The following is a 12,601-nucleotide window of genomic DNA, read 5'->3' as shown; positions in this document are numbered from 1 at the left end:
TCCTAAAGATTGATTCTATACATCGTTTGACATGATTCTACGAACTGTAATATAACTTTTTTGACTTTGTCTGGACCTAGTGCCTGCGCATTTGGATTACTGTACTAAATACGCGACCAAAAAGGAGGTATTTGGACATAAATGGTGGACTTTATTGAACAAAACTAACATTTATTGTGGAACTGCGATTCCTGGGAGTGCATTCTAATGAAGATCATCAAAGGTAAGTGAATATTTATAATGCTATTTCTGACTTCTGTTGACTCCACAACATGGCAGGTATCTATCTGTATGGTGGCTGAGCGCTGTACTCAGAATATTCCATGGGGTGCTTTTTCCGTAAAGCTTTTTTGAAATCTGATACATCGGTTGCATTAAGGAGAAGTATATCTTTAATTCCATGCATAACAGTTGTATTTTCATCAACATTTATGATGAGTATTTCTGTAAATTGGCGTAGCTCTCTACACTTTCACCGGATGTTTTGGAGGCAAAACATAACAACGCACCAATGTATACTGAGATTTTGGGATATAAATATGCACTTTATCAAACAAAACATACATGTATTGTGTAACATGAAGTCCTATGAGTGCCATCTGATGAAGCTGGTGATTCATTTTCTCTATTTCTGCTTTTTGTGACTCCTCTCTTTGGTTGGAAAAATGGCTGTGTTCTTTTGTGACTAGGTGCAGACCTAACATAATCGTTTGGTGTGCTTTCGTCATAAAGCCTTTTTGAAATCGGACACTGTTGTGGGATTAACAACAAGTTTATCTTTGAGGAATTCTAATTATGAGATTTCTGTTGTTTGAATTTGGTGCCCTACACTTTTACTGGATGTTGGTCAGGTGGAACGTTAGCAGGTTAGTCTCCTTTTAACTGGTTAGTCTCCTTTTAACTGGTTAGTCTCCCTTTAACCGGTTAGTCTCCTTTTAACCCGGTTAGTCTCTTTTTAACCCGGTTAGTCTCCTTTTAACCGGTAAGTCTCTTTTTAACCGGTTAGTCTCCTTTTAACCGGGTAGTCTTTTTTTAACCGGGTTAGTCTCCTTTTAACTGGTTAGTCTTCTTTTAACTGGTTAGTCTCTTTTTAACCAGTTAGTCTCTTTTTAACCAGGTTAGTCTCCTTTTAACTGGTTAGTCTCCTTTTAGCCGGTTAGTCTCTTTTTAACCAGGTTAGTCTCCTTTTAACTGGTTAGTCTCCTTTTAACCGGTTAGTCTCTTTTTAACCAGGTTAGTCTCCTTTTAACAGGTTAGTCTCCTTTTAACAGGTTAGTCTCCTTTTAACCAGGTTCGTCTCCTTTTCAAGAGAGACCTGGAATCATTAAGCGGGACAGAACCAACTTAATGATTTCATTGTGTACAAGCTGTGTACGGGGCCTCACCTTGTGGTCCGTACTGTCCACCCTGAGGGCCGTAGTTCCCCATGGAGTTGTTCTGAGGGTAGGGCCCCATCCCAGGAAGCATCTGGCCTCCCGATGACTGGCGAGGGGATAAGGCGGAGCCAGGTTGCTGCGGCGACCCGTGGGGAGGCATCTGGGGGTTACGCATGTACACTACAAAAGACAGAGAGGGAGAGATGGAGAGGAAAAGGTTAGCTATACTCTTTCATAGCCATACAAGTGTAGTTCCATTTCCTAAAACCCTATCAAGGTCGGGTGTTGAATGTCAGTCAGTCCTTATCCAAACAAACCATAAGAAAGAAAGGTGATTTGTATATCGTTCAGGCTGCAGTCAGGGTAGTCGATCTCAAACACCACCTATATCTTTTCATACTCACCCCTGTCCTGGCCCATGGCTGACTGGCCCATGGATGTGTGGAGAATGCCGTCTGAATGGACGCTGGGCGGCCGGGGAGGCATCTGGTTACCTGCGGGATGACATCAGAGAGATTCAGACACACGCTGGGAATCATAAAAAACAGACCATGCTTCTGTTTCGTACAACAAACGCTGTGGTTGACAACAAACGCTGTGGTTTACACCAGCTTAAGGAAGCTGGACGTGTACTATGTGGTAGATTACTGCTTCTCTCTGAAAACCAGTGGCTCTATCATGTGTGTAGCTCTAATCTCTTTCTCTACCCACCTGGCACAGCAGCAGGTGAGAGGGGCCCGGAGCGCGAGGGGGTGACGCTGGCAGGGGAGCCCACGGGGGAGGGGGAGGGCCCGCGGATGCCAGGCAAGTGGGGCGAGGTGTGAGGGGAGAAGGGTGACTGGGCGGGGTTACTCTGTTCCCCCTGGCTACTGGACACCCCCGACGTGCTGACCCCCGGACTCAGAGCCCCCTCTGTACCCGTCGGCAGGTCATCTATGGAACCAGAGAGGTCCTGGAACAAGAGAGAGGGGAGAATTATAATCACAGAATTAAATAGAACACTAGGAAGTCTGACTGGAGAGACAGGATTCATTTGGAACATTTTGGTTACACAGCGTTAATGTTCACCTGGCTACTGAGGGTTGAACAGCTCAGACATATTGGGCAGCAAAAGTCAACAGTCACCTCATCTGTCCAAAGTCTACAGAGAGGATCCACATGACCAGAGTCCAGCAAATAAGACAACAGACCAGGGATTCCGTTAGCCGCTAAAATGTTGGCTGTTGTGCGTATTTAAAAAAAAAAATACAAAAATCGGAATTAAAATGTAAAAGTTCAAATTCAACTAATGCGAGAGCACCAGCCGCTGCCATATAGACACATTGATACACCGTAATCATTGACAGCTGAATAGCCTGAATGAGAGAATGGAGGAGACGGCCCAATGCAGCCGTTGACCTAGAACTTCCGCTGTCAACTAAGTCAAAATACATAAGGCTGACAACAACAAAAAATGTTGAAAATATACGGATGAAAATGCTGGTAGTCTCAAACAAATTCACCCGTCTCCTCAGCCTGTCTGCCTTCCTAGATCTGTCTTGACTTGACCTATCAGGAGTGAAGTGCAACATTGTATCAAATCAATCCCCTGGACCCTGCCAGAAGCCATCTCTAGGGAAGTTGCAACATAGTATCAAGTATCCCAGACTTCCCAGCACCAGTGAGCTCGGGAGAGACAGTTGTCTTTGCTGAAGGTATTTTATGATGTTGATATGAAGCTATTTTGCTCTTTCACACGAGGCTTGGTTATTACCAGGGGAGGAGATTGTTGGAAAGATTTCCCAAATAGCCTAATTCTTCCTCACAGTAGGCCTATCAATCGCAATATATGTTTTAAAAACAGACTTCCTGTGTGAGGTGAATCAAAAAAAGACAGACGCTCAGCTTATTAGTGGTGGATGTGGTGAGATAAGACAAACAGAAATCCCCAAATGGGCATTTTCAGGACAGAGACACATCTTCGCCACACACCCCTACCTTTCTTCTTGTCTCAACATTTTAAAGATGATACACAAGACACATTACCGTCGCACCTATTTCAGATGCTTTTCACTGACCGTGACAACCCAGTCACCAGCGAGGCCTTCTGCCAACGCGGCTGTCGGTGAAAGAAACCCACATCCTGTTCTATTGGTTTTCATAACAACTCTCTTTCCTTGTCCTCAAGACAAAGACACAATCCCAGTCATATTACCATGGCAAAACTTCCTAGTCGTTGCATCTTTAGATTCAGCCTCTTCCTGAACGTGACAGATGTTTTATTTCGGTCATATACCTCAGGTGCGGTGTTTGGAACGGAGTTGTCTGCCAATTGTATTTTGTCAAATGTTTGAAAATGATGTTTTATTGTCCTCTTCATGTCAGGAGTTGCATGGTTTGTTAAGATTAATTGCCGTAATTTAAATATGACTTCTGTCATTCTGAGCATCATGGGTGCCTATGCATATAAGCCCGGCAAATGTCAAATATGGACGGATACGTTGTCCGTCAAATATGGACGGATACAACCCTGCTACAACCCTGCTACAACCCTGATACAACTCTGCTACAACCCTGCTACAACCCTGATACAACTCTGATACAACTCTGCTACAGCCCTGCTACAACCCTGATACAGCCCTGCTACAACCCTGCTACAACCCTGATACAACTCTGCTACAACTCTGCTACAACCCTGCTACAGCCCTGATACAGCCCTGATACAACTCTGCTACAACCCTGCTACAACCCTGATACAGCCCTGCTACAACCCTGCTACAACCCTGATACAACCCTGATACAACCCTGATACAACTCTGCTACAGCCCTGCTACAACCCTGATACAGCCCTGCTACAACCCTGCTACAACCCTGATACAACCCTGCTACAACCCTGATACAACTCTGCTACAACCCTGATACAACCCTGCTACAACCCTGCTACAACCCTGATACAGCCCTGCTACAACCCTGATACAACCCTGCTACAACCCTGATACAACCCTGATACAACTCTGCTACAACCCTGATACAACTCTGCTACAACCCTGATACAACCCTGCTACAGCCCTGCTACAGCCCTGATACAACCCTGATACAGCCCTGATACAACCCTGATACAGCCTTGATACAGCCCTGATACAACCCTGATACAGCCCTGATACAGCCCTGATACAACCCTGATACAGCCCTGATACAACCCTGCTACAGCCCTGCTACAGCCCTGATACAACCCTGATACAGCCCTGATACAACCCTGATACAACCCTGATACAACCCTGATACAGCCCTGATACAGCCCTGATACAACCCTGATACAGCCCTGATACAGCCCTGATACAACCCCCACCAGATCACTTTAGAGAGGCTGTGGGATCCATCTCAGCAGAAACACAATCTGTTGTCTGGCTACTCAAAACACACGGTGGAGCTAAAACATCTCTCCGGTTGAGAATCAAGGCTCTAATCCGTGATGTGGTCATGATGTTGGCAGGAGAGGTGATTGTGTTTGAACAGGAAGAAGAGTTGTTTACACACACTGTCTGTAGTCACGTGGATCCCATGTGGTTGTCTCCTCTAACAGCTAGCTAGCTCATCTGACTGTCACAGAGAGGGAAGGATGGAGGGGAGGGGAGAGGAGGGGAGGGGAGAGGAGGGAAGGGGAAAAAAACCCTCCCTGGAAGGTGGCCAAGTATTCCCACAAAAATGTCACTCTGTGGCAGGCACAGAGGCTGGCTGCGGCCCCAAAGCCGGCGGTATTCAAGTTGAAACGACGCCCAGTGCTATTTTTGGACCGTGACCTGATGGAGGCACCCCAGAGAGACCGACAGAAGGAGGACGATGATTCAGGAACCATCGCCTCCACCCCTCTTGCTCTCATTCTCTCCCTTCATGCCCCTACCAGCAGAGCTGTGAATGCCGTGACCCAACGCATGAACATGTCATTGTGAGCATGTGTGTGTGTGTGTCTATGAGTGCACCCATGTGTGAGCCACAGGAGAGGTGGGGAGTGTGTCTGCGTGTGTAATTCTAGTCATTACATTGAGTTTGTATGTGTGTGTGTTTCTGTGAGCAACCCAGGGGGCGCAAGTCTACAGCAAAAGAAAACCGCTCAGATCAGAAAGCGAGGAGGCATCCCTGGTTAAAGAGCCGTGTCAGGATCAGCTGACACCTCCCCCCCCCCTCTGGGCACAGAACAGCATCACAAGACCAATCATCTGACAGCAGGCAGAAAGAGAGAGGCAGCTCAGGTAAAGCCGTCCTTGTTACATTCTGCCCAGGGCCCAGCCCCAGGCCTGCCTACCTGGGCCCTACTCAGTCTCCCAGAGAGAGAGAAAGAGAAATTCCATCCCCATCCCACCAAGGCCACAGGGGTAGGGGTCATAGGTTAACCCCCTAAGGCTGTGCTCTGTAGTCTTACCTCATTGAGAGGTCACATACATAGACAGGAGTCAGGACTATAGAGACATTCAGCAAGACAAGGAAGCAGGGGTCACAAATCTGCATTTAAAAAGAAAAACATGCAAAAATCTGCGTTTTAATAAACCATTTCAGCTGCGTTTTAATAAACCATTTCCTCTGCGTTTTAATAAACCATTTCAGCTGCGTTTTAATAAACCATTTCCTCTGCGTTTTAATAAACCATTTCAGCTGCGTTTTAATAAACCATTTCCTCTGCGTTTTAATAAACCATTTCAGCTGCGTTTTAATAAACCGTTTCAGCTGCGTTTTAATAAACCATTTCCTCTGCGTTTTAATAAACCATTTCCTCTGCGTTTTAATAAACCATTTCCTCTGCGTTTTAATAAACCATTTCCTCTGCGTTTTAATAAACCATTTCCTCTGCGTTTTAATAAACCATTTCAGCTGCGTTTTAATAAACCATTTCCTCTGCGTTTTAATAAACCATTTCAGCTGCGTTTTAATAAACCATTTCCTCTGCGTTTTAATAAACCATTTCCTCTGCGTTTTAATAAACCATTTCCTCTGCGTTTTAATAAACCATTTCCTCAGCGTTTTAATAAACCATTTCAGCTGCGTTTTAATAAACCATTTCAGCTGCGTTTTAATAAACCGTTTCAGCTGCGTTTTAATAAACCATTTCAGCTGCGTTTTAATAAACCATTTCAGCTGCGTTTTAATAAACCATTTCCTCTGCGTTTTAATAAACCATTTCCTCTGCGTTTTAATAAACCATTTCAGCTGCGTTTTAATAAACCATTTCCTCTGCGTTTTAATAAACCATTTCAGCTGCGTTTTAATAAACCGTTTCAGCTGCGTTTTAATAAACCATTTCAGCTGCGTTTTAATAAACCATTTCAGCTGCGTTTTAATAAACCATTTCCTCTGCGTTTTAATAAACCATTTCCTCTGCGTTTTAATAAACCATTTCCTCTGCGTTTTAATAAACCATTTCCTCTGCGTTTTAATAAACCATTTCAGCTGCGTTTTAATAAACCATTTCCTCTGCGTTTTAATAAACCATTTCAGCTGCGTTTTAATAAACCATTTCAGCTGCGTTTTAATAAACCATTTCCTCTGCGTTTTAATAAACCATTTCCTCAGCGTTTTAATAAACCATTTCAGCTGCGTTTTAATAAACCATTTCCTCTGCGTTTTAATAAACCATTTCCTCTGCGTTTTAATAAACCATTTCAGCTGCGTTTTAATAAACCATTTCAGCTGCGTTTTAATAAACCGTTTCAGCTGCGTTTTAATAAACCATTTCAGCTGCGTTTTAATAAACCATTTCAGCTGCGTTTTAATAAACCATTTCAGCTGCGTTTTAATAAACCATTTCCTCTGCGTTTTAATAAACCATTTCCTCAGCGTTTTAATAAACCATTTCCTCTGCGTTTTAATAAACCATTTCAGCTGCGTTTTAATAAACCATTTCCTCTGCGTTTTAATAAACCATTTCAGCTGCGTTTTAATAAACCATTTCAGCTGCGTTTTAATAAACCATTTCCTCTGCGTTTTAATAAACCATTTCCTCTGCGTTTTAATAAACCATTTCAGCTGCGTTTTAATAAACCGTTTCCTCTGCGTTTTAATAAACCGTTTCAGCTGCGTTTTAATAAACCATTTCAGCTGCGTTTTAATAAACCATTTCAGCTGCGTTTTAATAAACCATTTCAGCTGCGTTTTAATAAACCATTTCCTCAGCGTTTTAATAAACCATTTCCTCAGCGTTTTAATAAACCATTTCCTCTGCGTTTTAATAAACCATTTCAGCTGCGTTTTAATAAACCATTTCCTCTGCGTTTTAATAAACCGCTTCAGCTGCGTTTTAATAAACCATTTCAGCTGCGTTTTAATAAACCATTTCAGCTGCGTTTTAATAAACCATTTCAGCTGCGTTTTAATAAACCATTTCCTCTGCGTTTTAATAAACCATTTCCTCAGCGTTTTAATAAACCATTTCCTCTGCGTTTTAATAAACCATTTCAGCTGCGTTTTAATAAACCATTTCCTCTGCGTTTTAATAAACCATTTCAGCTGCGTTTTAATAAACCATTTCAGCTGCGTTTTAATAAACCATTTCCTCTGCGTTTTAATAAACCATTTCCTCTGCGTTTTAATAAACCATTTCAGCTGCGTTTTAATAAACCGTTTCCTCTGCGTTTTAATAAACCGTTTCAGCTGCGTTTTAATAAACCATTTCAGCTGCGTTTTAATAAACCATTTCAGCTGCGTTTTAATAAACCATTTCAGCTGCGTTTTAATAAACCATTTCCTCAGCGTTTTAATAAACCATTTCCTCAGCGTTTTAATAAACCATTTCCTCTGCGTTTTAATAAACCATTTCAGCTGCGTTTTAATAAACCATTTCCTCTGCGTTTTAATAAACCATTTCCTCTGCGTTTTAATAAACCATTTCAGCTGCGTTTTAATAAACCATTTCCTCTGCGTTTTAATAAACCATTTCCTCAGCGTTTTAATAAACCATTTCCTCTGCGTTTTAATAAACCATTTCAGCTGCGTTTTAATAAACCATTTCCTCTGCGTTTTAATAAACCATTTCCTCTGCGTTTTAATAAACCGTTTCAGCTGCGTTTTAATAAACCATTTCAGCTGCGTTTTAATAAACCATTTCAGCTGCGTTTTAATAAACCATTTCAGCTGCGTTTTAATAAACCATTTCCTCTGCGTTTTAATAAACCATTTCAGCTGCGTTTTAATAAACCATTTCCTCTGCGTTTTAATAAACCATTTCAGCTGCGTTTTAATAAACCATTTCCTCTGCGTTTTAATAAACCGTTTCAGCTGCGTTTTAATAAACCATTTCCTCTGCGTTTTAATAAACCATTTCCTCTGCGTTTTAATAAACCATTTCAGCTGCGTTTTAATAAACCATTTCAGCTGCGTTTTAATAAACCATTTCCTCTGCGTTTTAATAAACCGTTTCAGCTGCGTTTTAATAAACCATTTCAGCTGCGTTTTAATAAACCATTTCAGCTGCGTTTTAATAAACCATTTCCTCTGCGTTTTAATAAACCGTTTCAGCTGCGTTTTAATAAACCATTTCCTCTGCGTTTTAATAAACCGTTTCCTCTGCGTTTTAATAAACCATTTCCTCTGCGTTTTAATAAACCATTTCCTCTGCGTTTTAATAAACCATTTCCTCTGCGCTTTAATAAACCATTTCCTCTGCGTTTTAATAAACCATTTCCTCTGCGTTTTAATAAACCATTTCCTCTGCGTTTTAATAAACCATTTCCTCTGCGCTTTAATAAACCATTTCCTCTGCGCTTTAATAAACCATTTCCTCTGCGTTTTAATAAACCATTTCAGCTGCGTTTTAATAAACCGTTTCCTCTGCGTTTTAATAAACCGTTTCAGCTGCGTTTTAATAAACCATTTCAGCTGCGTTTTAATAAACCGTTTCCTCTGCGTTTTAATAAACCGTTTCAGCTGCGTTTTAATAAACCATTTCAGCTGCGTTTTAATAAACCATTTCAGCTGCGTTTTAATAAACCATTTCAGCTGCGTTTTAATAAACCATTTCCTCTGCGTTTTAATAAACCATTTCCTCAGCGTTTTAATAAACCATTTCCTCTGCGTTTTAATAAACCATTTCAGCTGCGTTTTAATAAACCATTTCCTCTGCGTTTTAATAAACCATTTCCTCTGCGTTTTAATAAACCGTTTCAGCTGCGTTTTAATAAACCATTTCAGCTGCGTTTTAATAAACCATTTCAGCTGCGTTTTAATAAACCATTTCAGCTGCGTTTTAATAAACCATTTCCTCTGCGTTTTAATAAACCATTTCAGCTGCGTTTTAATAAACCATTTCAGCTGCGTTTTAATAAACCATTTCCTCTGCGTTTTAATAAACCGTTTCAGCTGCGTTTTAATAAACCATTTCCTCTGCGTTTTAATAAACCATTTCAGCTGCGTTTTAATAAACCATTTCAGCTGCGTTTTAATAAACCATTTCCTCTGCGTTTTAATAAACCGTTTCAGCTGCGTTTTAATAAACCATTTCCTCTGCGTTTTAATAAACCGTTTCCTCTGCGTTTTAATAAACCATTTCCTCTGCGTTTTAATAAACCGTTTCAGCTGCGTTTTAATAAACCATTTCCTCTGCGTTTTAATAAACCGTTTCCTCTGCGTTTTAATAAACCGTTTCCTCTGCGTTTTAATAAACCGTTTCCTCTGCGTTTTAATAAACCATTTCCTCTGCGTTTTAATAAACCATTTCCTCTGCGCTTTAATAAACCATTTCCTCTGCGTTTTAATAAACCGTTTCAGCTGCGTTTTAATAAACCATTTCAGCTGCGTTTTAATAAACCATTTCAGCTGCGTTTTAATAAACCATTTCAGCTGCGTTTTAATAAACCATTTCAGCTGCGTTTTAATAAACCATTTCCTCAGCGTTTTAATAAACCATTTCCTCAGCGTTTTAATAAACCATTTCCTCAGCGTTTTAATAAACCATTTCCTCTGCGTTTTAATAAACGATTTCAGCTGCGTTTTAATAAACCATTTCCTCTGCGTTTTAATAAACCGTTTCAGCTGCGTTTTAATAAACCATTTCAGCTGCGTTTTAATAAACCATTTCAGCTGCGTTTTAATAAACCATTTCAGCTGCGTTTTAATAAACCATTTCCTCTGCGTTTTAATAAACCATTTCCTCAGCGTTTTAATAAACCATTTCCTCTGCGTTTTAATAAACCATTTCAGCTGCGTTTTAATAAACCATTTCCTCTGCGTTTTAATAAACCATTTCAGCTGCGTTTTAATAAACCATTTCAGCTGCGTTTTAATAAACCATTTCCTCTGCGTTTTATTAAACCATTTCCTCTGCGTTTTAATAAACCATTTCAGCTGCGTTTTAATAAACCGTTTCCTCTGCGTTTTAATAAACCGTTTCAGCTGCGTTTTAATAAACCATTTCAGCTGCGTTTTAATAAACCATTTCAGCTGCGTTTTAATAAACCATTTCAGCTGCGTTTTAATAAACCATTTCCTCAGCGTTTTAATAAACCATTTCCTCAGCGTTTTAATAAACCATTTCCTCTGCGTTTTAATAAACCATTTCAGCTGCGTTTTAATAAACCATTTCCTCTGCGTTTTAATAAACCATTTCCTCTGCGTTTTAATAAACCATTTCAGCTGCGTTTTAATAAACCATTTCCTCAGCGTTTTAATAAACCATTTCCTCAGCGTTTTAATAAACCATTTCAGCTGCGTTTTAATAAACCATTTCCTCTGCGTTTTAATAAACCATTTCCTCTGCGTTTTAATAAACCGTTTCAGCTGCGTTTTAATAAACCATTTCAGCTGCGTTTTAATAAACCATTTCAGCTGCGTTTTAATAAACCATTTCAGCTGCGTTTTAATAAACCATTTCCTCTGCGTTTTAATAAACCATTTCAGCTGCGTTTTAATAAACCATTTCCTCTGCGTTTTAATAAACCATTTCAGCTGCGTTTTAATAAACCATTTCCTCTGCGTTTTAATAAACCGTTTCAGCTGCGTTTTAATAAACCATTTCCTCTGCGTTTTAATAAACCATTTCCTCTGCGTTTTAATAAACCATTTCAGCTGCGTTTTAATAAACCATTTCAGCTGCGTTTTAATAAACCATTTCCTCTGCGTTTTAATAAACCGTTTCAGCTGCGTTTTAATAAACCATTTCAGCTGCGTTTTAATAAACCATTTCAGCTGCGTTTTAATAAACCATTTCCTCTGCGTTTTAATAAACCGTTTCAGCTGCGTTTTAATAAACCATTTCCTCTGCGTTTTAATAAACCGTTTCCTCTGCGTTTTAATAAACCATTTCCTCTGCGTTTTAATAAACCATTTCCTCTGCGTTTTAATAAACCATTTCCTCTGCGCTTTAATAAACCATTTCCTCTGCGTTTTAATAAACCATTTCCTCTGCGTTTTAATAAACCATTTCCTCTGCGTTTTAATAAACCATTTCCTCTGCGCTTTAATAAACCATTTCCTCTGCGCTTTAATAAACCATTTCCTCTGCGTTTTAATAAACCATTTCAGCTGCGTTTTAATAAACCGTTTCCTCTGCGTTTTAATAAACCGTTTCAGCTGCGTTTTAATAAACCATTTCAGCTGCGTTTTAATAAACCGTTTCCTCTGCGTTTTAATAAACCGTTTCAGCTGCGTTTTAATAAACCATTTCAGCTGCGTTTTAATAAACCATTTCAGCTGCGTTTTAATAAACCATTTCAGCTGCGTTTTAATAAACCATTTCCTCTGCGTTTTAATAAACCATTTCCTCAGCGTTTTAATAAACCATTTCCTCTGCGTTTTAATAAACCATTTCAGCTGCGTTTTAATAAACCATTTCAGCTGCGTTTTAATAAACCATTTCCTCTGCGTTTTAATAAACCATTTCCTCTGCGTTTTAATAAACCATTTCAGCTGCGTTTTAATAAACCATTTCCTCTGCGTTTTAATAAACCATTTCCTCAGCGTTTTAATAAACCATTTCCTCTGCGTTTTAATAAACCATTTCAGCTGCGTTTTAACCAGTTAGAGCTCTAGGGGCGCTATTTCATTTTTGGATAAAAAACGTTCCCGTTTTAAGCGCGATATTTTGTCACGAAAAGATGCTCGACTATGCATATTCTTGACAGTTTTGGAAAGAAAACACTCTGAAGTTTCAGAATCTGCAAAGATTTTGTCTGTAAGTGCCCCAGAACTCATTCTACAGGCGAAACCAAGATGATGCATCACCCAGGAATTAGCAGAATTTCTGAAGCTCTGTTTTCCATTCT

The 12,601-nt window shown here is 40.0% G+C and overlaps 1 protein-coding gene across 3 annotated transcripts in view; it reads right to left on the bottom strand.

Moving 5' to 3' along the window:
- Window positions 1-12,601, bottom strand: part of LOC110496395 (AT-rich interactive domain-containing protein 1A) — a 117,598-nt gene that overhangs the window by 24,555 nt on the left and 80,442 nt on the right. For all 3 annotated transcript variants that reach the window (XM_021572270.3, XM_021572271.3, XM_090208809.1), the window contains exons 5-7: window positions 2,088-2,328; window positions 1,781-1,870; window positions 1,386-1,556 (exon numbers count right to left, since the gene is read on the bottom strand). In XM_021572270.3, the coding sequence (XP_021427945.2) occupies window positions 1,386-1,556; window positions 1,781-1,870; window positions 2,088-2,328 (502 nt within the window). The remainder of the gene's footprint in view (window positions 1-1,385; window positions 1,557-1,780; window positions 1,871-2,087; window positions 2,329-12,601) is intronic.

Source organism: Oncorhynchus mykiss, chromosome 18 (assembly GCF_057628025.1).
Source record: "Oncorhynchus mykiss isolate SJ-2025 chromosome 18, ASM5762802v1, whole genome shotgun sequence".
NCBI classification, from domain to species: domain Eukaryota; kingdom Metazoa; phylum Chordata; class Actinopteri; order Salmoniformes; family Salmonidae; genus Oncorhynchus; species Oncorhynchus mykiss.
This window is presented reverse-complemented; position numbering and strand designations above follow the sequence as displayed.